Below are 24,164 nucleotides of genomic sequence, written 5' to 3' on the forward strand. Positions count from 1 at the left end.
AGAGGCATGAAACAACCAGAAGACCATGTCATAAATCCAGGCTGAGAATTCAGAGTGATCCGACTGTGGCTGCACAGTCAAGGGAAAACTAGTTTTCATCAAACCTGAACTGTGACTTTGATAAACATGATTCACTTATTACAAGTCTAACACCTGATGAGACCTGTTTAAACTTGGAATGACATTCACATGATCAAATATGCCAGAGAGCTAGTGCATAAGAGCAGATTTATTTTCACTTTCATTAACATGGCAGGATAAATTACAACACCTTATGAATTCTATGAAAACTGTGCAACAAATTGCTGCCGAGAGTCACACCGGACCTTTGCGTTTTATCAATGCTGTAGGAGACGTATTCTTTCATTTCTACCACAGTTCAGCATAACAAACAGAATCAACATTACACATAGTACACAGCGTACTTCAGTAATTTGCATTGGCACTGTCAAATACTGTCATGCTACAATTAATCAATGTGTCCAAATGTTACCCAGAGCTGTCCTTATTATAAGCAATCCAATACAGATAAAGTCTAATGAGAAAGAGAAATTTTTATTAAAAAAAAAAAAAAGAAACAAAAAAAGGGGAGTGTGCAAATTAAACACGAAAATCTGTAAGACAGAACAAAGTAAAGCATCTTTCAGCTCAACAGAAACAGCATGCATGACAGCAACACTTCCAGACCAAACTAGATTGATCTGTCAAAATACTGGCTCTGCGCTCCAATCATTCTGTTTGGGTTGGCAGCAGTTTTGGGGTCGTGTTGAGACTCTGACGCTTTCCGTTTACTCTGCAGTAAACCATGTGAGAGTTTAGTCCGAGAACACGAAGTGAAAAACTTTGAAAGCAGCTGCATTCGGTTCCTTGTAGCGCCTACTGTGACAGTTTGCTATCACACGTGTCCTGAGTGTAACTCGACTCCAGTCGTACTTATGGCAGTGTTCCTCTGGGCTTTACTCGAGGCCCAGGGAGAAATTAATGCCGTGAACGATACCAATGATGATGGGTTGCCAAGCAACCAAATATCTGAGCCAGTCGAGAAGCTGCCCATAAAGGACATGCGTCTTCTCCCAGCTGGAAATTGAGGAATTATGGACAAAAATCATGTTTTCTAGACAAATTTCAGGGGTGCACTGTACTGATAAAGAACAGTGAAATCAAATAAGTAAAAGCACATTATGTTGAATGTTACAAGGGCAATGTTAATAGTCTACGCTTTTTCAGTTATTTGGAGATGACTTGCTTCATAGAAATCACTTTCTATGAAGATCTTAAGAAGTTTCTACTTTTTTGTTCATTAATTCAATGTTATCTTTTCTTTAAAAAAAAAAACAAAACATCATATAACAAAACTCCCCAGCAATACTTCAATTGTCAGCCCGTAATGGACAGCAAAAGGAAGCAAAAGGATACGGGTTGTTCATCATCCTCTTCAAGTCAACCTTCTCATTGCAGTAAGGACACGTCTGCTTTTTACCCACAATGCACCAGCCACGGATGCAGAACTCGTGGAACCTATTGGTTGAGGATCGAGTTAAGGCTGAAAGAGCAACCTGTTTACTGAAATAAATCATCATCATATAAACTCCATCTGTGTAACTAAAGCCATTTTGACTTACAGGCGGCTCCCTGACATAGGCAGCTGTAGCTGCTACTTCTCTGCTAAGCTTGGCTAACTAAAGTCACTGAACCAGACCTCGAGCGTGTTTTTTCACTTTTGGAGCATTTGAATGTATATCAAATAATATCACTTGCTGTGCAGTTAAGAGGCCATCCAATAAATTTGTCCTTGAAGCTAGCAAGCATGAAAGTTAGCATAACATTCCACCTCTAATATTCTTCAGTTCAAAAAGATGATGGAGACGATGATGGAGGACTCAATCCTACCTTTGCCCCATGTGACCTAACAATTCACATGTGAATGGGGCAAGTTAGGGTCTCTCAGGAACACCTCCACGGATGGTTAAATAACTGGGACTCCCCGTCAGCTGTTGGAGCTGAAGAAGCCCTTCAGATTAGAGGTTAAATGTCTTCAAGAACCTTAAAAGAAGTCGAGCTGCCCTCAATTTAAGCACTTAAGATTACCTGGACCTGGGGATCTATGCAGATATACGTCAAGATCTTTTGAAATTATAAAAAGCCTTTGGACCTGTAGGAAACAACAGGACTTTAGGATACAAGTGTCCACAGGAGAGCTGGTAGGTGTCTTCTATAAATCCTTCCTCCTCCACGTTCACCAGGATCCTCTGACCACAGACCGCACAGATATCATTGGTTAGGCTCCTGCTGGGCATGCCACCCTTGTTGTAGTACTGAAAACGCACAGGTGCAACATCAGCAGGCATACACATAAATGTTGTTATTGTTTTGTGTTTTACTTTTATTGATTTATATACACAAACAACAGTCAAGTTTCTGTAGCCATTTTCTTTCAAAACTGTTTTTGATTGTGTTTGTGTTAAACTTCAAAAATGATGACAGACTCTAAGACTATGTGTAGTGTTTGCAAGCACTTAAGCTTAAATTTAATTGTACTTTAAAACACTGTTAGCTTTATTTATTCACAAACTACCTGAAGGCTGCTATGTTAAACTGGGAGGGCAAAAAACGTGTTTTACCCCGATTGTAGAAGCCATGCACTCCGAGCAGATTTCAGCAAAGTCTCTGCCCATGACGCCGTAGTAAAGTCCATAAAACAGCATAATCACACCAACATCCATCGAGTCCTCTGCTTTGATCCTGTACAAAGAGAAAAAGGAATAACTCAGTTATTTAGCTGTACTCATGTCAGTACAGCTAATTTAACTGTACTCAATGGAACTGAGAGACATTTAAATGGAGCTTTGTAACTACCACTTAGTATCCAAAAAGCCACTAAAGAGGCTTTACACTGTATCTGATGGTAGTCTGTCCTGGACATGTAAAAGGTGAAAGATCAACTGTTTGACAGCTCACTCAGCCAAAATCATATTTAAGATGTTAAGACCACAGTTTAATCAAATTAACCATATCTTCAACTCTTGACCCCTCAGTCACCTGATTTATTAAACTTTAATCTGTTTAAAACATGCAAACATTTACCTTCACAGCATGAATATTTTCTAAGCCAGTTAACCTAGACAAGAGGTGGATTAGCATTTTGTTGCTTTTAATTATGTTTCCTGTATCCTTTGGCCTGCTGGATATCTTAAGCAAGGGGATACCCACATCTGGACTGAAAGTATGTTTGAGGTCTGTTAAAAACCCCAAGCACATCAACTGCAAAATCTAGTTTGTATCATGGATGCTCTCTTCATGATTTGTTTACCTGCCTGTTCAACTTGTGATAAATGTATGGGGACATGAAGGGACATTTATATCCACTGTATCGTCTTCATATACTGGTTCAGAACTGATTTTTCATAGAGTGACTCTGAACTAAAACGTTTCAATACTTCCATTGAAACTGGTTTATTTGTGTTTTGTCTCACTATCTTAAACTCTTCCATGCAGTTGAAATCTCAAATAAAACATAACTCAGGGAAACTCAACCGGAAGTCAACACTGTAGCACCCTCTACAGTTCACTGCTACACTTGAGTGGCACTGGTAGCTTTCTGCATGTTTAGCCCATTCTGGAAATGAAACTCAGTGCAAGTGAAACTCAATGAAGTGAAACTCAATGAAGTGAAACTCAATGAAGTGAAACTCAGTGGAAGTGAAAGTTAATCAAGTGAAACTTAATAAAGTGAAACTCAGTGAAAACAGAAAGCTCAAAAATAAAATGTATTTACAAAGTACACAACTCCAATAACTTGAGTTTCTGACAGTGTGTGAAGCAGACTGTGTGTCGTTGCTCTAACTGCTCTACATTTGGATTTCTGAAAGCTTTTTCTTTTAATACTTTCAGTGTTTAACAGCCACTATTGTATGAACAGTGGCTCCATTGTGCATAAGGGTTTTGTCAGGAAGGGCATTCAATTGAATTTTATTTATATAGTCCCAAATTACACACCTCAAGGCACTTAATATAGTAAAGTAAAGATCCTACAAGAATACAAAAACCAGAAAAAAGCCAGCAATCATATGACCCCTTATTGGCAAGCATTGGAGACAGTGGGAATGAAAAACTCCATAATACAGGGAGTGCCATATTTCAGAGCTGCAACATCACTGGAGTGCCCAAAAGCACAAGGTGTGCAATACTCAGAGACATGGCCAAGGTAAGAAAGGCTGAAAGACGACCACCACTGAACAAGACACACAAGCTGAAACGTCAAGACTGGGCCAAGAAATATCTCAAGACTGGTTTTTCTAAGGTTTTATGGACTGATGAAATGAGAGTGAGTCTTGATGGGCCAGATGGATGGGCCCGTGGCTGGATTGGTAAAGGGCAGAGAGCTCCAGTCCGACTCAGACGCCAGCAAGGTGGAGGTGGAGTACTGGTTTGGGCTGGTATCATCAAAGATGAGCTTGTGGGGCCTTTTCGGGTTGAGGATGGAGTCAAGCTCAACTCCCAGTCCTACTGCCAGTTTCTGGAAGACACCTTCTTCAAGCAGTGGTACAGGAAGAAGTCTGCATCCTTCAAGAAAAACACGATTTTCATGCAGGACAATGCTCCATCACACGCGTCCAAGTACTCCACAGCGTGGCTGGCAAGAAAGGGTATAAAAGAAGAAAAACTAATGACATGGCCTCCTTGTTCACCTGATCTGAACCCCATTGAGAACCTGTGGTCCATCATCAAATGTGAGATTTACAAGGAGGGAAAACAGTAGACCTCTCTGAACAGTGTCTGGGAGGCTGTGGTTGCTGCTGCACGCAATGTTGATGGTGAACAGATCAAAACACTGACAGAATCCATGGATGGCAGGCTTTTGAGTGTCCTTGCAAAGAAAGGTGGCTATATTGGTTGCTGATTTGTTTTTGTTTTGTTTTTGAATGTCAGAAATGTATATTTGTGAATGTGGAGATGTTATATTGGTTTCACTGGTAAAAATAAATAATTGAAATGGGTATATATTTGTTTTTTGTTAAGTTGCCTAATAATTATGCACAGTAATAGTCACCTGCACACACAGATATCCCCCTAAAATAGCTAAAACTAAAAACAAACTAAAAACTACTTCCAAAAACATTCAGCTTTGATATTAATGAGTTTTTTGGGTTCATTGAGAACATGGTTGTTGTTCAATAATAAAATTATTCCTCAAAAATACACCTTGCCTAATAATTCTGCACTCCCTGTATAAGGTGAAAAAAATCTGCCAGAACTACGCAGATCTACTTACTGTGGTAACTGCTTGTGAATAAAAGAACAGCCCAAATTAGCTTTGAATGAACTCTGTGTGATTAAACAAGTTCATTAAGAGCTGAGCTGTCAGCACTGACTCACCTGAAGAAGACGTTGAAGCCGAACATGGTGAACATGATGGCCATGTAGCCCAGAACCCCGACTGCATAACTCAGCTTGTAGATGAGCAGAAACCACTTGTAGACCATCCTGGAAATTCAAAGAGACAAAGACAATAGTTGTCTTGTTAGTTATCATTCACCATGACACACTGTCATGTGTCACTGGACACATCTGCTTTGAATAAAAGGGTTTTAAAATTAGGAGCTAAAGTTCTAATTGGTTTTGCTTTGTTAAATTTTATGTATGTATATCTTTTTATTTGCCTTTGTTTTGCAGTTTTCTGTTGGCTTTATGTTTTTCATCTTATTATAAAGTATAAAGCCAAAAAGGGCTCACAAGTGTATAAACCGAAAATACTTAATTTTAAAGCTTAAATTCTACATTATTTATAAACATAATGACCCAGATGTCTACAACTGTAATGGGTCTCTATTTCTAAACTGTATATTAATTAGCCGAAGGATAAAATACGGTGTAATTGTATGTAAGTTGCCATACCTCAGATAATCCGTTGTGAAATCTTTGGTCTTTCCTTTATTTCAGTAAAATAAACTCTTTAGTTTGTCTCCACTGTTCCCCTTACCTCGGCGTCCTGCAGGACAGCGGCTTGCGGGTGGCTCTGAAGATGACGTAGCTAGTGATGACGGAGAACATCCCCCACATGGACAGAAAACGCCACCAGTACAGTTTGATGGTGAAGTAAAGAGGAACCACCCACATCTGGACCAGAGTCACCAGCTGTTGAGGACAGAGGCGTAGTCCGTATTCAGTATCAGACTAAGCCTGCTGCATACAGTGGTGTGAATGGAAAATAGCACGTTTCTTCTCTCCCAGAGGACCAAGTCCTTTATACAACATCCTTCATTCACCCAGTCACACAAACTAAACTTTAGCTGCTTTTTCACTAACATTAACAGCAATTTGGAGTCACCATCTTTCCCAAGGATAATTGCCTGAAGCAGAGTAAATACAACATGAATTATTTAAATTATTTCCAAAAGTTATCCAAACCTACCTGGCCATATGTGAAAAACTAATTGCCCCTTATCCACATAACTGGTTGTGCGACCCTTATGGGGGAAAAAAAACTGCAAACAACTAACTGCCAATGAGCACCATGGAGGAATTTTGGCCCACTCTTCTTTGCAGAATTGTTTTAAATCAGCCTTGATGGTGGGGTTTTGAGCATGACCTGTTTAAGGTGAGGCCAAAGCATCATGTCCAGACTTTCACTGAGCCACCCCAAAACCTTCAATTTGGTGTTTTTGAATCAGTCACTCGTGGATTTGTTCTGCTGCATAATTGAACTAAGCTTAACTGGACATTATCCTTCAGGATTTTCACCTGCAGATGGGGAAACACCATTGTTGTACATCACTGCTAGCAGGAGTGAGTATATGCTAACAGCTGCAGTTAAGCTTACATGTGCAGAATGACACTGACACAATAAATGCTTGTAAACAAGTGTAAGGTGACTTGTTTCCTCTGGAGGATTTCCTTTGTGAGAAAATAACATTAGTAATGTAGTTAAGGCTATAAAACAGGCAAAAAGATTAAGTTTTCTCAGGAGCCTGAGAAAACTTAATCCTCAATATTAAAATATAAAAAAATAGTTTTATTACTTTGTACTTACATGAATAACAATGGCACCAGGCAAATAAAGACAAACATCCTGTGCATAAAACCTTGCAGCTTCTAACTACAGCTGACGCCAACTTTATAATAGGTTTCACACAGGAAAAGGTACAGCAGAAACGTTCAGGACGTGGCCAAATTTATTCTCAAACCGCCTCCTCTAGCTTCTTTCCATCATCAGAGGACAAGAAACTTTTGATCGTTTCTACAACTGAAAATCTGACATTTGGCTTTACAGAAACCTCACCATGTGACTTGTGCTTACCATACTCAACTTTACAACTTCTACTGCATGCTTAAACTTTTGTTAGTATGGTCATGATGCACATGGTTAAAGCTGTTAACACTCCTCACTTTAACTGCTCAAATGATTACGCAGAAATCAATTTGAGAATTTTAGTGCGCAGGAAGATGGTGGTGAATGACTGACTTTTCTTCTTGTTAAAGCAGTGTCGCTGCACCTGAGCCTAAAAGGTAGGCCGAATCTATTTTTCTGGTGTGCTGTAGGTTATTGTTATGTACTACATTTGTTACTCATTTATGAAGCGCAGTACATGTTTCGTACTTGTAATTACCGCTACTTGTACATATACCTAAAAAGTTATGCAAATATGTGCCCATAACTTTCTTTATAAAATATTAATAAAAGGGGTTTTGTTCTACAAGATGTAAAGAGGGAAAGAGGAGGGGAGGAAGAAGATCCTCTCACATCCACACAGAGTGCACTAGGAGGTCTGCAGAGAGAGGGAAGGCGTGACACACCCACCAGGTCCTGATCTCCACTGGCCCAGGCAGCAGAGCCACACCTCAGCTCTGAGTCCTGGAAGTCAGAGAAGGATGCTGACATTGCCCCAGAAATTAGCAGAACACCAGGAGTCCAGATAGAGACACTTTGCCCTCATAGTCCAACAGACTTTTTCTTATCGTTTTTTGCTACTGACACAGTCAATACAAATGTGTGCAAACACGAACAAAAATGCTGCAAATAAATAAATAAAAAATAAATAAACAAAAATCATCATTTAGGAAAAAAATACAAATGCACTGAGACAGAACATCTCTATCAGTTTTTTGGTCTCCTGACTTACATGTCACTTGTGTCACTTCCAAGTCTCAGATTACTGGAGACAGAATCATATCTTGTCTGTGCCCCTTCCATCCATAGTGATGATGAGAGACAGGTTCTTCACCATATTTTGGAACATCCACCTCAGTGATCCTGAGGTGGATTTTAAAAAAATGACGCAAAGAAAGGAACACCAGGCCATGACAAGCATTTTAGAGTCAGGCCTCTAAATGATGAGATCCTCAGTGCCTGCCAGGCTCATTACTAAAAAGGAGGGAGTTGTCAGTAGATGAAAGGATGAAAGGTGTCAACCAAAGCAAAAACTGGGATGACACAATATATGAAAGACAAATCGACTAAATGGGGGATGAAAATGTTTATATTGGCTGAATCAAGAAGTGGCTGCACCATCAGCTTTACCATATACACTGGCAAGAATCAAACTTCAAGTGAGCATGGGCTGGCCTATGATGTGGTGATGAACCTCATTTGGCTTTTTTGTCTTGGCACTGGATACCATGTTTACATAGACAATTTTTATACCAGTCCCAGACTGTTCCTGGACCTGACAAGCATGAGGTTTGGTGCATGTGGTACCTACAGGGAAAACAGAAAAGGACAAGGACAGGGCAAATGCTCTGAACGGAAAATGTCAGAGGATCTGAGATGGATCAGAGGGCCCACTTGTTTTTATGAAGTGGATGGACACACGGGAGGTGTCCGTGTGCTCCACCATCCATCCCTGCATTTTCAGGGGAGACTGTGAAGAGAAAGGTGAAGGATGGACACTTAGCTATCAGAGAAATCCCCTGCCCCACACCAATCATGGCATATAATAAAAATATGGGCGGTTGACCTGTCTGACCAGCTCACTCAGTATTATTTCACTCACAGAAAAACTGCCTGCTGGTACAGGACCATGTTGCTGCATTTTGTGGACATTGCGACAACAAATGCATTCACCTTGCATCATGAGATATGCACCAACCAGGTTCAATCCATAGCGCACAAAGATTCTATAGTGTGCATCAGCTTTGTGGGATGGACAAGACAGGTGTTCCCCACAGCAGCAGAGCTGAACACATTCCTGTTCAAACTGTCACCGACACAGACGCTGCCCAAAAAGCCACTAAAGGCAGACTCAAATGTAAGCGCTGTCTCCAGGAGGACAACAGGTGGAGTGACACACCCTGAAAGTGTCAAGCCTGTGGTGTGCCCCTGTGCCTTGTGGTGAAGAGTTGTTTGAAAAATTCTACATAGGTTTTTAAAATTTACCATTTATATTAAACATGATTTGTTAAACATGTTTGTGGTTTTTACCATAAAAAAAGGGACAAATCAGTGCCTTTAGCCTCCCTGCTGGCAGCACTCACATTGTAGGAGCGGTGGTGCCTCTGCTTCCACTGCACCAGGACTATCTGAGCCACCACCAGCGTGGCGATGAGGATCAGCACCATCTCTGCGTGCATGGCCTCGTGTCCTCTGTGCTTCATGTGCAGGCGCTCGTGTTGCACCCTGTAAAGATGAAGAGGAGGATTAAGAAAGGAGTGAAGCATGTGCCGGAGAGTCAGGACTAAACATGAATTTGTGGCAAAAGCTGCATTTATTTTCATATTTGTTAAAAAAAACAAAAAAAACAACTAAAAAGCAGATGTTTTTGGATATAACGTATAAAGAAAATGCAGAAGAGGGTGTACTCACTTCCAGTTTTCTCTGTGTGTCATTTTCAGCAGGTCGTCCTGGAATGAGGGACAGAAATAGCAGCTGGGAGCTTTGTGGGTCTCACTGGACACTAATGTAGGTTAACACAACTTCCTAAACTGAGAGACAAGCTATTTGATGAACTGCGTTTCCTGCCTCTACCATAACAACATAAGACCTAATGTTTCTGTAATAAGAAAGGCGTTTCCTTAAACATGCCTCTGTTGTGCCACGTCGAAGCCACAGTATTCACAGCTCACCTGAACTACGGAGCTAATTAGCCTCAGTTAGCTGTTTTCTTCACTTGCCACGGACAGTAACAGTCGTTAAAGTTTATAAACAGCTAGACTGAAGAGTTTAGTTCACTCACCTGGGGATGTACACCCGCCATCGTCTTGCTTTCTGTGCGCTTCTGGTGCAAGCTATCCGGCAACCAGCAGCTAGCTTAGCCCGGTCCCTACTGACCGAGTAAGGAAGGCCAAGGGTGCCAAAATTAAACGCGATTCAGAGCGACCCCTCCTTGTCAGCTATGAAAAAAGCTATTATAGTTTCATTTTAAAATCAGATATTATTTAACACTTTTCCAATTCAGTTTAGCTTGAGTTAGTTTCCAGAGAGGGTGAAGTTACTAAATTATGAGAACTATTTTTCTGTCAATCCTAATTTCAATTATTTGGCTGTATGTATCAGGACATTTTGTTAAATTGATTGTTTTTCCCAAGGTAACATCTCTTTGAGTAAGACAAGGCTCGACACTGTTGGTTTATGCTTGAAGTACCCAGAGTTGTGTTCAATTTTGTATCCATAACAAATCCTTCACTGGGGTGGCATAAGGAGGACCCACAGGAAAAGTAAAGTAAAGCAAAACTGTCATTGAAAAATACAAGCTTTTAATAATAGTAATTAATAATAACCCATTAGCATTATATAAAAACGCAGTACTGCATAACAGTGTAAAAGTCAGTTGCTTAGAAATATGTAACTTTTTTACCAAGTAGAAAATCAGGTACACCCATTTACCTACTTAATATGACGAACTTCTCAGCCAACACCAACTCAACACTTCATGTATAGCCTGATTTATTCCCAAAATAGTCCTCGACACACTGGGTTTTCACAGTATAGTGAACAAATATAGTTGTTCAATGTCTGAAAACATTTCACAAATGTTATTCTGTAGTGTTAAAATTTACATGATGCAGTTTATGTTCTCTGAGATTCTTCACGTCACTGAGTTAGATGTTGAATAGTTTTCATCAGTTACAATCTATCAAATATTTAAGCATTTGCCCAAGCAATGCAGCCCAACAAGAAGCAACAGTGTACAGTCTAAAACCCCTTATTTGAATGACAATTTCAGCAAGAGAAGACAGATTAAAAACCAAAACAAAATCTTTCCGCACCTATTGGATCTTTATTACTTTAAAAATTATGTTCAAGTAAAAATACAAAAAACTAACTAACTTTGCAGCATGCATGGAAAACAAAAATCAGTTATTTCAAAACTAAGAACATCTCATTTACAGTCACAAAACTGCTAGCTTGTTTTCTGTTTAAGATTCATTTTATTTTTAAGATTGGATGACAGCCATCTTTCAAACTTCAAAAAAAAAAAACCCCCCAAAAAAACCCTACACAGCTGACTTATGTTTGATTGCAGGTCCATCAACGTTGACGTCCAGCCTGAAAGTGAGATAAATTGAGATAAAGTTAGATCTGGAAGAGAAGAGTTCACAAGCAAAGATGCAATCTAATGTTCGCTCAGACATCCAAGGAAGATTTGAACCATCTTTGGTGTTTAAACCTCTGGTGGAAACTACGAATGGCAGGAAAAATCATCATCACAGCGATAAACTCTTCAAAGACGTAAGACTTCAACAAGTAACCGTACATACCAGCTTTAACAGCCTGGAGAATCCACAGATTAGCCTTGTATCCGTGGCAATTATCTCCCTGAAAGGGAGAATACAATTTAGTTCTTAGAACAAAGACATTCAAAAGTAGAGCTACAATCCTCTAATGTTCGCTCAGACATCCAAGGAAGATTTGAACCATCTTCGGTGTTTAAACCTCTGGTGGAAACTACGAATGGCAGGAAAAATCATCATCACAGCGAACATTCCCCTTCCACGTTTTAATAAAGACTGTAGCTTCATGGGCATTTAAGGGGGAAAAAAAAAGGACCCAATATCTGTTTTTGTAACTACAGTGTCATACATCTCCATCATAGCCAAGAACAGCTTGTAATACGTACCAGCTTCAGGAACTCTGACCACCAACACTGGTGCTGGAGAGTCTGCAGGTTGATCCTTTACAGAAACATCCATTCAGCCTGAAAGTGAGATCGAGTTTAGGTCAGTACATAAAGCAGAAAGACACAAGATACAACAGGAATTAAATGTTCGCTCAGACATCCAAGGAAGATTTGAACCATCTTTAGTCTGTAGACCTCTGGTGGAAACTACGAATGGCAGGAAAAATCATCATCACAGCGAAACAATTTCAAAAGGTAAAGTCCAAAATATTAACAAATACATACCGGGAGCAGCTTTGGTGACACAACAGGTTTACAGCTGGTGGGCATAACTGAAGACGTTCATCCTGAAACAGAGATTGAGGCAGAGTCAGCTCTGAAAGAAGAAGTGTCAATAACAAGAGTTGTCTGTGAAGGTTCTCAGTCATCAACAAGAGTTAAACTTCAAAGTGTTCGCTCAGACATCCAAGGAAGATTTGAACCATCTTTGGTGTTTAAACCTCTGGTGGAAACTACGAATGGCAGGAAAAGCGTCATCACAGCGAACTGTAAACTCCTCAGAGCAGCTGCACCGCAATCAAATTACCTTTAATAACTTACCCAGAATCAGGTGCAGTGATGCTGATCCACATCTGCTCCTCTCTGTCCAGAACTCCCTGAACACAGCATGCTAACCCAGCTGAACAGCTTCATGACTTTTACTGAAGGCCATTCTCTGCAACGACTGGCAGAAACACAAAATATGAATAGTTAGGAGCAAGAAGTGACAATCTGATTTAAAACAATATATATATATAAATAAAAATTCCCTTCAGTCGCTCAGACATCCAAGGAAGACTTGAACCATCTTTGGTGTTTAAACCTCTGGTGGAAACTACGAATGGCAGGAAAAATCATCATCATAGCGACTGACTGGGGGTTTACAGATTTAAGACACTTTTCCAGGGGAAAAAAGATTTAGATTCTCTCGGTATTTCAGAGAAAATATAAAGTAATTAAAATTTGCGTTCTCAATTTGTATGTCTAGAAATTAAAGACGTACACTGTACAGTCTACCCTGGAAAAAGCAGTTCAAAGAAATCCTTAAAAACTGAAAATCACTATGCCCATGATGAGTGGGCTAGAGACCAGGCACAGATTTAACTGGTCTGCAAGTATTTTCTTACACTGTACAAGTTTTAGTTAATGCATCAGTGGGTAAGTTAACTGAAACTCGCCTGCAGATTTTAGTTCTTGAGGAATTCACCCCATCTTGCATCCTGATGCAGCAGAGCACCTTCCGCACAGTGTTGTCCCTGTTAAGCTCATTCTCTGTGACTGATGGGAACCTGTGGAGACAATTGCTGCATTAGAAAGCCAGCATGTTAGCAGTAGCTGCTAATTAGGAACAGCTAGTAACGCTCAGACATCCAAGGAAGATTTGAACCATCTTTGGTGTTTAAACCTCTGGTGGAAACTACGAATGGCAGGAAAAACATCATCACAGCGCAGGAAGACGCTTCATATGCATAACAAAAAGCACAAAGGAAAACTTACCTTGACTGTGCTGGAGACAAACTGTTGTGCGTGTCATCCTCGTCAAAAAGAACGCTGTTGAAGCATCAACATCAAGCTGAAAGAAGAAAACACCATTCAGTTAATAGTTCAAGGCCACAGTGACCAGAGTAACTGGATCTCAAGAGAGTTAAATCAGTACAATTACTACACATTAGCTTTTACACTAGTCTGCCGTTTCATCCAAAGTCTACAGATCTGTGCATCTACAAAAGGGCCAAGATCTTGACATATTTAGCCTTTGCGATCTTGTTTTACTTAATTTATAAATACAGATTAGGCATAAAATGTTTTCTATGATTTAGCAGTTCCTATGACAATTTAGTAGGTGTGTGCATACCATGTATTTTCTTTTAAAGTAAAGAGTTCTTATTTGATTTTATTCAAGTGGGTATTTTACTGACACTGACAATTTGTAACTTTGCTATGAAAACTACATTTCATTCTTATTAGTCTTAAATAAGTAACTGATTTCAAATCTGATTGCGGCAGACATTTTTTTTTAAATTATATCATGTAAATTATTCCTTTAATACAGGTTGGCTCTAAATTCGTACTTTTGCACTTTTTGTAGTTAGGAGGATTTTTAAAAATCATTTTATTTTTCATGCATTTTTAGTAAGTAACCCATTCATTAATCGTATACCTAAAATAACTGAGCTTAATGCGGTTTCACCATATCTGATACCAAAGGTCTATTTCCCTGATTATAATTTGTGCAACACCCCCACCACGTGTTCAGCTGATGGAAATTTCTGGATACTCCTTGCTTATCGTTTTAAATAAAGGGCGCGTTTAAAAAAAATAGTAATAAAATTGTAAAAAATTATAAAACAATTGAGCTACTATTGACATGCCTATTGATAAAACTTAAAATTATTACATCTTCAGTCACATTTTAGACCCTCTTCATGCCACCATATGGTTTTAATTTATATATCACTTGTATGTATGACTAACGCAGCGGTGTAACTCTAACTGAAGTGTAATTAACTGAATAAACTCTACAGACGTGATGTTACGAGAAAACCACGTGACAAGTTTACAACGACTCACACACAATCTGCCGCCATCCGTGAAATAAACGCCTCATCGCTGGTAAATATCGGCACGTTGCATCTCAACACAAAGTAATTAATAAATACAACGTTACATTTATTAACTAATATAAAGATTAAACGCATATTTACCCAGACGCAGACCAACACTCTCCACCTCGACTGCAGGCTCAAATGACGGAACACAGAGTTCCTCACCCTTTTATCTACAGGCGGCGACTAAATGGTGTAATTCAGTTTTACCGCCGCCTGCTGGACCGGAGGCTGAACTGACACACTGTTAGTGCCTTCTTTTTAAAATGTTATGTATTCATTTGACGTAAATAAATAACTAAGGCATTTCATATAAATAATAATTTCATATTATATTTCTATTTATTGATATAATGCATGGCACATGGTTTCAAAAATATTTAACTCTGGTTAAATGGTGACATGGTGCGTTATCCTGCTGGAAACAGCCATCAGAAAATGGGTACACTGTAGTCATAAAGGGATGGACAGGGTCAGCACAGGCCTGTGGTGTTTAAATGATGTTCAGGTTGTATTAACACCATACTTGCACCACCTGCAGCAGCCTGAACCATTGATATGAGACAAGATAGAACCATGCTTTCATATTCCGGCCCTACCGTCACAGCAGAGATTGAGACTCATCACACCAGAAAAGTTTTCTCTCTCACTTTTCTCATGTGAATTTAGCCTCAGTTTCCACCGAGTGTGGCCTTCTGCTGCCTTCCTATCAGATTGAAGCAGTCTGACCACTCTCCTCTGACCTGGATATTTTTCTCTTTTTCAAACCCTATCGATGAGTGTTGAGGAAAATCCCAGATCAGCCATTTCTGAAATACTCAGACCAGTCTGTCTGGCAACAACAACCATGCTCAAAGTCACTTTAATCACATTTTTTCCTCATTTTGATGTTTGGATTGAACTTCAGCAGGACATCTTGACTATGTCTTCGTAGCTAAATCATTGTGTTGCTGCTGTGTGATTGACTCATTAGATATTTGCATTAAGGCAGAAACTTATATCATGAACCACACAGAAATAAACACATAAGAAACATAATAATTAGAATATATGATGAATAAATAAAACCAGCAAAACTTGACTTCTCTTTAATTTAATATTTGATTAAAAACACAATTCTGTTAAACGTATTTTTCTAAAACAATTTTGAGTGGATTAAAGGTTGATCAGAGGGAGAGAGACACAGAGATAAAGAGAGAGAGAGCCTCCCTCACTGTCACTGAATAACTGACTAACAGAACAGCCAATCACCTCTGCCCTGTACTCTCCATCTCGCTCCTGATTGGTGGATGCTGCAAAGATGACTGTTTGGTGCGTTCCTCCTCTTCCCCTCCTCTTCATCCCCTCCCTCCTCTGTGTGGTGGTGCTGCTGCTGCAAGCTGCTGGTGTTGCCGTGACGATGATATCCTCCCCCTCCCACACACACACACTAAGAGGACAGGCAGCAAACAAGACGCTCTCGTGACGCGATGGCTTCAGGCTGGAGAACAGACAGCAGTGATCGGCTGCGTCTGAGGAAAACATGGTGAGTGCTCTCTTTAATTTCCAAGATGAGAGGACAGACGGACGACTGCGTGGACAGATGGATGGCTGGATGATTGATGGGTGGAGGAATGTGTGAGGATGACAGCAGCAGCAGCTGTAGCATGCTGTGTTTTCTTGATAGGGAGAGAGAGAGGGAAGAGGGGAGGATGGACAGACTGCAGATGGATGAAGGTGGAGGACTGAATGAATGAATGCATGAAGAAACTGATCAGCTTTAAAGCACATACAAGCCTGTGTGTGTGAGTGTGTATGTGTTTGTGTGTGTGTGTGTGTGTGTGTGCTGCCAGGCCTGTAAATGCAGGTTAGCATCCTGAGTGCTAACAGTAACAGTAGGTACGTCACTCCTGTGAACCAAAACTGGGCTGATCTGCTTTCATTTCTACAGCCACATATAAACAGACAAACACATACAGATATGGATGGATTAGCAAACAGACAGTAGGGGCAGGGAGCAGCAGGTCAGAGCTTGTTTGATGTTTGAAGTTAATGCTTCTTCATTTAAAGTCAGTCGAGTGACTACAAAAAATAAACTGACCACAGAGATGAAGAGAAGATGTTGAAATTACTGAAAAGATGCCAAATAAGCAATAATGATACAGAAAAAAAGCCAGAAGACATGAAAAACATCTACAAGAACAAGCAAAAATGACTAAAGAAGATATGAAAAAGGCACAAAATCGCTGCAAAGAGACCCAAAACTGAAAGTTAAAAGCATAAAAAAATAACAGAGAAAAAAACACAAAGACACAAAACTACAAAGAAAATCAAACCGACTGCAAAAGAAATGCAACAGTTAAAAATGTGCAAAATCTCCCCAAAGACGCATCGAGTCACCACAAAGCGAAGCAAAGCAATCAAAAATGCAAAAAAAACATATGCAAAGCCATAAAAAAAGTACTCCGAAAGAAGAAAAACAACTGAAAAAAATCACTAAAGAGATGCTAAATAACTTTTAACAGATGCAAACATTCAACAAACAAATAACAAATGTAAAGAGATACTAAATTAAAAAGACAAGACACATCTGACTATTCTCTTCTGCTTATCCAACACCAAGATAAAAATCTAACATCATAAAAAACACAAAGATTTATAAAATGAAAATAAAAGAAACATTGTAAAATTACAATAAAGAGACACAAAATTAGCATGAAAAGATGCAAAACAGCTACAATGACACACAAAACGACCACAACAGATTTCACACACACAAAAATCATCTCCACACAGAAAAAAACCCTGAATAGGAAACAAAAACTGTAAATCACTACACAGACACACCAGCAACCAGAACAGAGGCAAAATGCTACAAAGACGAGCATTAAAGGTAGAAACGCAAAATGATGACTCCGCAGGGGTCTAAGGTAGAAAACCAAAATGACTGCTCTCCGGGGGTCTAAGTGTTAAAAGATGCAAAATCACTGCGAAGGCGAACAAAATAAATAAGAGTCACAAAACATTAAGGATGGACCAGGACTTCATTATCATCACAGTTATTGTGTTACATTTAAGTTTGTAACTAAATAGTTAGAGGTTTTGTAAATGGTCGTATCCAGGACAATCTAACCCTGATAACTGAGCTTAAGTGTTTGAGTTCAAGTATGTTATGACCACATGGTCAGTAGTGACAAGCATGAAAATATATGTCTGCAGGATGAACTGGATGAACTACAAATTACTCAAGAAGGAGCAAAGCTACTAGAAAACACATCAAAAAGATTACTAATCATCCATTTACTTAACAGCTCATCCAATATAGTCTATCCTAGGTGAGTGCAGAGTGACAAGCTGGGTCACAGAAAAGACTTTAAAGAAAAACAAGATGAGAGAAGGAGCCAGAAAAGTAAGAAACAAAAACAGAAATTTGACTATAAAAAGAAAAAAAATATGCACGAAGAAGTGCAAATTGCAAACAAGCATAAAGATAGTGAAAAAGAGGTGCTTTGATGAAATCTGTAAACTGGGCATAAAATTAAAAAGCCTACAAAGACAAATAAATAGATGAAGTGATGAAACATTTTCAATAGAAACCATGGAGAAAGAAAAAGGTAATTACAACTTATAGAAGAGAGACAGAGGAGTGATTAAAACAAAGAGAAAAACAGAAACATTCCCACGGGAATACAAAGGGAGACAGATCAGATTACCTGACTCTGTGTGTATGTGTGTGATGCCACACTGTATATTTACTGGCAAGCTCTTCAGAAACTGGTTCCACTGGTACGTTTCTCAGGCTGCAGGCAGGATGTTTTGTTTTTTTTCTTTTGACTTCTAAAGAAATCTCACAATCCTCTAATGGACGCTGCTCTGCTGAGCCAACATGATGTAAGTCTCTCTCTAATTAAATCAAAGTATTTCGTTTGTAATAACCAGCCTTTTGTTTAACCGGCATTCAAAATCAAGTGAAATTAATGTATTACTATGTCAGGTGCCCGTGATGTCTATCTTTTAATGAATACAACAACTTTGATTACTTACTATTTCTGATTTAAATGATGACTTTCCATTCAGCGCGTGCTGTTAGCTTATAAAATGTTCATATATATGTACGGTAATTAGTTAAGAGTTTCAGTTTCTTCCTTTGGAGTTACTGCACTGAATCATTCACTTCCATCCTTCTATGTCCTCCATATTTCTCTTGAATGCCAAGCAGTAACTTACAGTTGCCTTACTTCTAACTTTAAGCCTCAACAAAATCCAAACAAATAAGCTATTATAAACAAACAAACTTGCAAACAAAGGTTTATGGAAGCTGTACAAAATTTGTACAGCTTCCATAAAGAGAGAAACTAGAGAAACACACAGACCAAAAGCATTCTTTGTAGCAGGCTGTAAATATTTCTGATGTACACATGGGATTTTAACAGAGCTGTCTATGGAGATCTACTCATGTTTGGAGCCTCTAGTGGTCCATATAGGAACTGCAGTGTTTTGGACTTGAGCATGACCTTTTAACCCCAGACACTGTAGATGCTTTATGAGCATATTTAGTTTATAGACAGTGAGCGGCCCAAGTTGATCACAATTTATCTTTAAATGGTAAGACTGTGAATGCAGATGAGTTAACAGCAGTTTGAGCTCATCTGGCCAAAGAACCATTGAGGTGAGGCATCCGTCCTTCCACAGTTCACAAGAATCATTATTCCTCCTACAGTATTTGTCAGATTTTGGTGAAACTTGCACACAATGATCACCTAATAGGTCTTCACCCAAAGCCAAGGTCAAAGTTAAGGTAATAACCTGTGAATAGTGATGAACTGTGAGATCGATGAACTATTACATTGTTGATGTTACTGTTTATAATCTTTTTGAAGAGAGCAAAGTGACTCCTACAGAATTACTTTTACAATGAAACTGTCCATGATAGATATATTTTGGGTTTTTAGTTAGTGCTGTACCTCTACTAAAGTGGGGAACGACGAGAAAATATCTCAGTTCAAGACCACTGTGATCAAAAGATGACGATCATTTTCTTCTGCAGAAATTTACATTTGCTGGGAGTTCCCGGCCCATTCATTAAGATACAGGGAAAAGCAGAAGCAGGGAGATGAGCAGCATGACAAAACATGAACACTAGGAGCTGAAATGGAGGTGGGTTGAAAGCAGCTTGCAGATGTGCACCAACAGCAACTATGGGCAGGTTAAAGCAACTTATATAGCGTCCTGTGTGAAATTTACCAGCTGGAATTGTGGATGGGTTTGACTTGTAGCTGATATAGATCTGAGCAATATAGTGTAGCTATTCCTCAAAATAGTGTGAGAAGATTAAACACAGACATCAGTGTGAACCCGTGTATGGGAGAACATGCAGATACATTCAAAGCATTGATGAATCGCTGACTCTTCTTTATGAATCTGTGAGGAAAGAAAACAAAACAGAGAGAAAGGGTTCGATTGTCTCTTTGCACTGTGGCAGTTACAGGCAGCCACCACACACAAGTGCACACAAACACCCAAACACAGCAAAAGCATTGTAGAGCAAAGAAGGACTGAGAAGAAAGAAGAGTGGAAAGAAGGGAAATGTCAGAAAAATAATTTCCTTCAATGTGCCACGTTTGTGTGTGTGTGTTTCAGACAGACATAAAGTGTGAGCTTGTCTGTGTAAGGTTGCTTTCACATCAGTCGAGGTCGTGTTTTCTGGGGGAGGAGGTGTTAAAACAGGATTATATACAAGATCACAGAGAACTCGTAACCATAATCCCTCCTCTTTATGAATTATTCATGAAAATATTCCTTTTTATATTTTACCCACAGATATGGGAGTGTATATGCTTTGGCTGAGCAAAGTGACAATGAAAAATAAACCTAGACACCAGACACAAAGAGAGAAGGAAAACAGTCAGGCTTCCAAAAGCAGCACTGCTCATAACCTTGTTTTGTCAACTAGTTAAAATTTACATGGATTTACAGCAAAAGAAAAGCAGCCAATTACTTAAAACTGAAAACATGAAAACAACATTTTCTCTTATAAAAATGATATTATTTATGGCTTTTACACTTGCCAGTTTTTATTTACATACATGTTAATTCATAGTAATATGGTAATTTAACTTACTTTTATTAAAAAGTCAAGTGAGTTTATTTTCTTTAATTCTTCTAGCAATTAAATAAAAATGTTAAATTTACAAGAAAGAGAAAAAAAGAAAAATCAAAAACATTTGCAAACCATAATTAAGAACACAATTATTCATGCAAAAACAACATTTACTGTTCACAAAAGCACACAGTTAGTCATTCGTCACATGTGTAATAAAATATGACATTCATTTTATTTTTTATTGTATTTTGATTTATTTGCAGTGGTGTAGAGTGTACACATAGTAGTTAGTATTAAATGTTCGTAAATGTAAAGTTATTTTAATCCTTGCATATGAAACACGTAACATGTTTCATTAGATGCATGTCCCCCCTTAACCCACAGGCAGTGATCCTGCATCTGTTATGGGGTTTCCTGCTTTATGTGTACAGTGCACTGTACACTGGTAGTGTGCATTTAGTTAAAGTGTTGTTGTTTTTAAAGAACTGACAGATTAATGTTTTTTTCTCCATTTTCAGTGGAACAAATTGAGCTTTTTTCTATCATGTGCTGTGGGACCATAGCTAAAAGTCTATTTTTAGGCGTTCACACTGATTCAGCATTATTACCACCATCTCTGTGACTTTAACATGATAGTAAAAAGAAAAAGCAAAAAAAAAAATTAACCAAAAAAACAGACCTGGAACACTTTGTGAACCGAGCCATAATCATTGCAGCTCTCAGCACACTGCCAGCTAAATTTAGACTAAATTTCTGGGATTATAGAGGACATGATTGCTTCACTTTTTGGTGTATTTCCTTCTAGCTTGTGAACCCCCTCACCCCAGTCCTATGCAGTCTGTTACTATGGAAACCAGAACCTCCCTCCCCACCCGGCTCCCTCTCTGTTCTCCATCACTTTGAAGACATTTTGTTGACCTACATTACTGCTTCCAGAAGCTCTTCATAGTATTTTACTCCACATTTGCTGTTCCTGGTGGTCCAACAAGCAACAACATGCAGTCATCCCCCTGTTTGTGGCATCTGTCCATGGGCTTCCTATACAGGTTAAGCTTGATGTATCGTACCACTTGGGAGGCTATCCAGTCAGGTGAAATATTAAACCCACCTTTAATGCATTATGTTTACATGATAGAGGGTGAGTAGCAACCAGGTGCAGCCAATTAAATGCATGTGGTTAACTGCTTATCAACACCTCTATAAAACTGAAATTTTGATAGTCGTCAAATGTGAAGCCATCTATGCAACACCATAAAGTTGGTCCAAATTGGGTCATGCAAAAGGAAAATTATCCCAAGCACACAAGTGAATGTTTAACAGAATGGCTGAAAAAGAAAAGAACCAAGATGCTGCAACGGCCCACTCAAGTCCAGATGTCACCCTGACTGAAATGCAGTGGTGGGACATTAAGGGAGCTGTGCATAGATGAACTCTAGCAAACCTCAAACAGCTGAGGCAATGTTGTAAAGACATAAAACGTGTAAAGAAGAGTGGCCATAATCCCTCCACAACAATGTGAGAGACTGATAAAGTCATGGTTCTTTAATGTGCTGAATCATGCAGTGTCGTTTTAAAAGAGTTTTTCACCAGACAACATAGAGTCCTGTGAAAAAAACCCTCTTTTTCATGTGAATATATCAGCATTTGTGTATTTTTTCCAGCTAGTACACATAGTACTATAAACACACGTTTATATTGGCAACTGGAAAAACTTTGTCGATATTAATTAGCAGTTCCCGGGAAAGTTGGAAGAGTTTTTAGAGGCAAATAGTCGCATTTTAACAATAAACCAGTGGACATGTATGTTACCTCTCGTAAAACCTCTCAAACGCAGCATTAATTAAATGCATTTGAACTATGGAATCCAATCCAATTTAAGAGCAACTTAAAGCCAGGAAATATTAACATAAATCAAACAGCGTCATATCAAAATATTAAAGTGAGACTATGCCAAACAAAGCCGACAGTACTAAAGCTTGATTCATTAGCTAACATTAAGAAAGGCCAGAAAGAGGACCAGGCTGGCTAGACAAGACAATTTAAACCACTTTTATCTACATTTAAATCAAATATGTCAAATTTGATTTACATGTAGAAATAATTTTACAGTTTGCCAATATTTGTTTTTCCTAAAAAACATTATACAATCTATCTGTAACCAGTGTTACAGAGTAACGGAATACATGTACCGCCGTTACGTATTTAAAATACAAATTATGAGTAACTGTATTCCGTTACAGTTACCGTTTAAAAAGGTGGTATTCAGAATACAGTTACTTTGTTGAAATAAATGGATTACACTGCGGTACTTTCCTGTTTCATATTGTTGTGGGTCAGGACTGTTTGGGTTTTGTTCGACAGCTACGCTCTTTGTTCCAGGCGGCAGCGTTACGGTTGCCATGGTTACAGGGTGACGCTCTCTCTCTCTCTGCGACTGTGTGTTTCCTGGGTGAGAGAGCGCCTTTTCGTTGTTGTTGTTGTTGTGGTAAGCTAACAGGCAGAACGCTACAAGCATAGCTCTAAAGAATGTAGCATCATGGGCAGTGTAGTCCGTGTTGCAGGGAGAATGGACTGCCATACACGTTATGGGTCTGTGAGTGCGAGGAGGGAGAAAAAGGGGAGTGGAAAGGTGCGAGTTGTCATCGAGGAAAAACGGGAGCTGGAAGCATGTAAATATAATAATAACCACTTCAGCCAAGAAGAGTGCCTGACGAGCCCAGTTGTAAGTAAGCTATTAAGACTCGACTGTACACCGTGTTCGTGTTTTCCTCCGAAAACAATAAGTTCCGTTGGAGCAGTCTTTCAACGCCTCTCTCTGTCTCTCGCAAGAAAAGTTGACCCACACAACAAAGTAAAGCTATTTTTCGGCTACGAGCCGACAGGGACCCCGCCGTATTAGTCAGAGGTCCCTTTACTACAGTTCGGAGTCGCGGACCTTCAGTAACAGTAATAAATCACACAGCAATAGTACATTCACGTTGTTGTAAAAAGCATGATAATATATTGTAACGTTCACAAGAACCAGACGGTTGGGGTCTCAGTTTGTCCGTTTATTCGGCACATAAGCCAGCGGGTTGTTAACTCAGGGGGAAGCGCTCTTGAACTACACCTCTCTTCAGCCTGGCACACACACAGAACAACCAGGTCCCCCCACCCCTTCCTGTACACCACCCTCACTACTTCCTGCAGCCCAACCAAACATGAATCTTAAAGGAACAACAACAGTGTGCAGAGAAAACCAACATGTCACTGTCCAGTAACACTTAACCATCGTTACACTGCCCCCCCAGCAATAAGTTCCTTGTCCCCGAGGGAACGACACAGTCTCTGAGGCGGGGCGGTAGCCTACGTTCCCTCCTTGACCTCCTGAGCCCCTGAGGAGGA

At 39.3% G+C, this 24,164-nt stretch overlaps 2 protein-coding genes, 1 long non-coding RNA gene and 6 other non-coding genes across 10 annotated transcripts in view; 1 reads left to right on the top strand and 8 right to left on the bottom strand.

Annotated features, from left to right (window-relative positions):
- Nucleotides 1-573: 573 nt before the first annotated feature.
- rnf175 (ring finger protein 175) lies at nucleotides 574-10,273 on the bottom strand. Its single transcript, XM_085402304.1, has 9 exons — nucleotides 10,170-10,273; nucleotides 9,800-9,837; nucleotides 9,472-9,613; nucleotides 5,981-6,135; nucleotides 5,377-5,484; nucleotides 2,622-2,742; nucleotides 2,182-2,315; nucleotides 1,417-1,518; nucleotides 574-1,077 (listed from the first exon to the last, which is right to left on the bottom strand). Exons 1-9 carry the CDS (start codon nucleotides 10,188-10,190, stop codon nucleotides 957-959), a joined length of 942 nt encoding a protein of 313 aa, XP_085258430.1. The 5' UTR covers nucleotides 10,191-10,273; the 3' UTR covers nucleotides 574-956.
- A 617-nt stretch (nucleotides 10,274-10,890) lies between these two features.
- LOC146673663 (uncharacterized) lies at nucleotides 10,891-14,865 on the bottom strand. Of its 2 annotated transcripts, XR_014908747.1 has the most exons (8): nucleotides 14,798-14,865; nucleotides 13,590-13,665; nucleotides 13,271-13,381; nucleotides 12,654-12,777; nucleotides 12,339-12,400; nucleotides 12,054-12,131; nucleotides 11,695-11,752; nucleotides 10,891-11,482 (listed from the first exon to the last, which is right to left on the bottom strand). It is a non-coding gene; the product is annotated as an uncharacterized LOC146673663 (long non-coding RNA). The 2 variants fall into 2 exon arrangements; XR_014908746.1 differs by lacking the exons at nucleotides 10,891-11,482; nucleotides 11,695-11,752 and having other exon boundaries at nucleotides 11,977-12,131.
- On the bottom strand, nucleotides 11,557-11,649 carry LOC146673664 (small nucleolar RNA SNORD14). The gene has a single exon (XR_014911180.1). It is a non-coding gene; the product is annotated as a small nucleolar RNA SNORD14 (small nucleolar RNA).
- Nucleotides 11,823-11,915, bottom strand: LOC146673665 (small nucleolar RNA SNORD14). Its single transcript, XR_014911069.1, has one exon. It is a non-coding gene; the product is annotated as a small nucleolar RNA SNORD14 (small nucleolar RNA).
- On the bottom strand, nucleotides 12,202-12,294 carry LOC146673666 (small nucleolar RNA SNORD14). Its single transcript, XR_014910958.1, has one exon. It is a non-coding gene; the product is annotated as a small nucleolar RNA SNORD14 (small nucleolar RNA).
- LOC146673667 (small nucleolar RNA SNORD14) lies at nucleotides 12,507-12,598 on the bottom strand. Its single transcript, XR_014910753.1, has one exon. It is a non-coding gene; the product is annotated as a small nucleolar RNA SNORD14 (small nucleolar RNA).
- LOC146673668 (small nucleolar RNA SNORD14) lies at nucleotides 12,869-12,961 on the bottom strand. Its single transcript, XR_014911291.1, has one exon. It is a non-coding gene; the product is annotated as a small nucleolar RNA SNORD14 (small nucleolar RNA).
- Nucleotides 13,451-13,542, bottom strand: LOC146673669 (small nucleolar RNA SNORD14). Its single transcript, XR_014910855.1, has one exon. It is a non-coding gene; the product is annotated as a small nucleolar RNA SNORD14 (small nucleolar RNA).
- A 1,239-nt stretch (nucleotides 14,866-16,104) lies between the features above and the next one.
- The window catches only part of LOC146673670 (tripartite motif-containing protein 2-like), a 28,032-nt gene continuing 19,972 nt past the window's right edge, over nucleotides 16,105-24,164 (top strand). Inside the window, exon 1 of the mRNA XM_085402305.1 lies at nucleotides 16,105-16,223. The gene's annotated coding sequence lies outside the window, so the exon portion shown is untranslated. The remainder of the gene's footprint in view (nucleotides 16,224-24,164) is intronic.

This window comes from Rhamphochromis longiceps, linkage group LG3, assembly GCF_057381845.1.
Source record: "Rhamphochromis longiceps isolate RC_006_pf linkage group LG3, R_longiceps_female_GT1.1, whole genome shotgun sequence".
Classification (NCBI taxonomy): Eukaryota; Metazoa; Chordata; class Actinopteri; order Cichliformes; family Cichlidae; genus Rhamphochromis; species Rhamphochromis longiceps.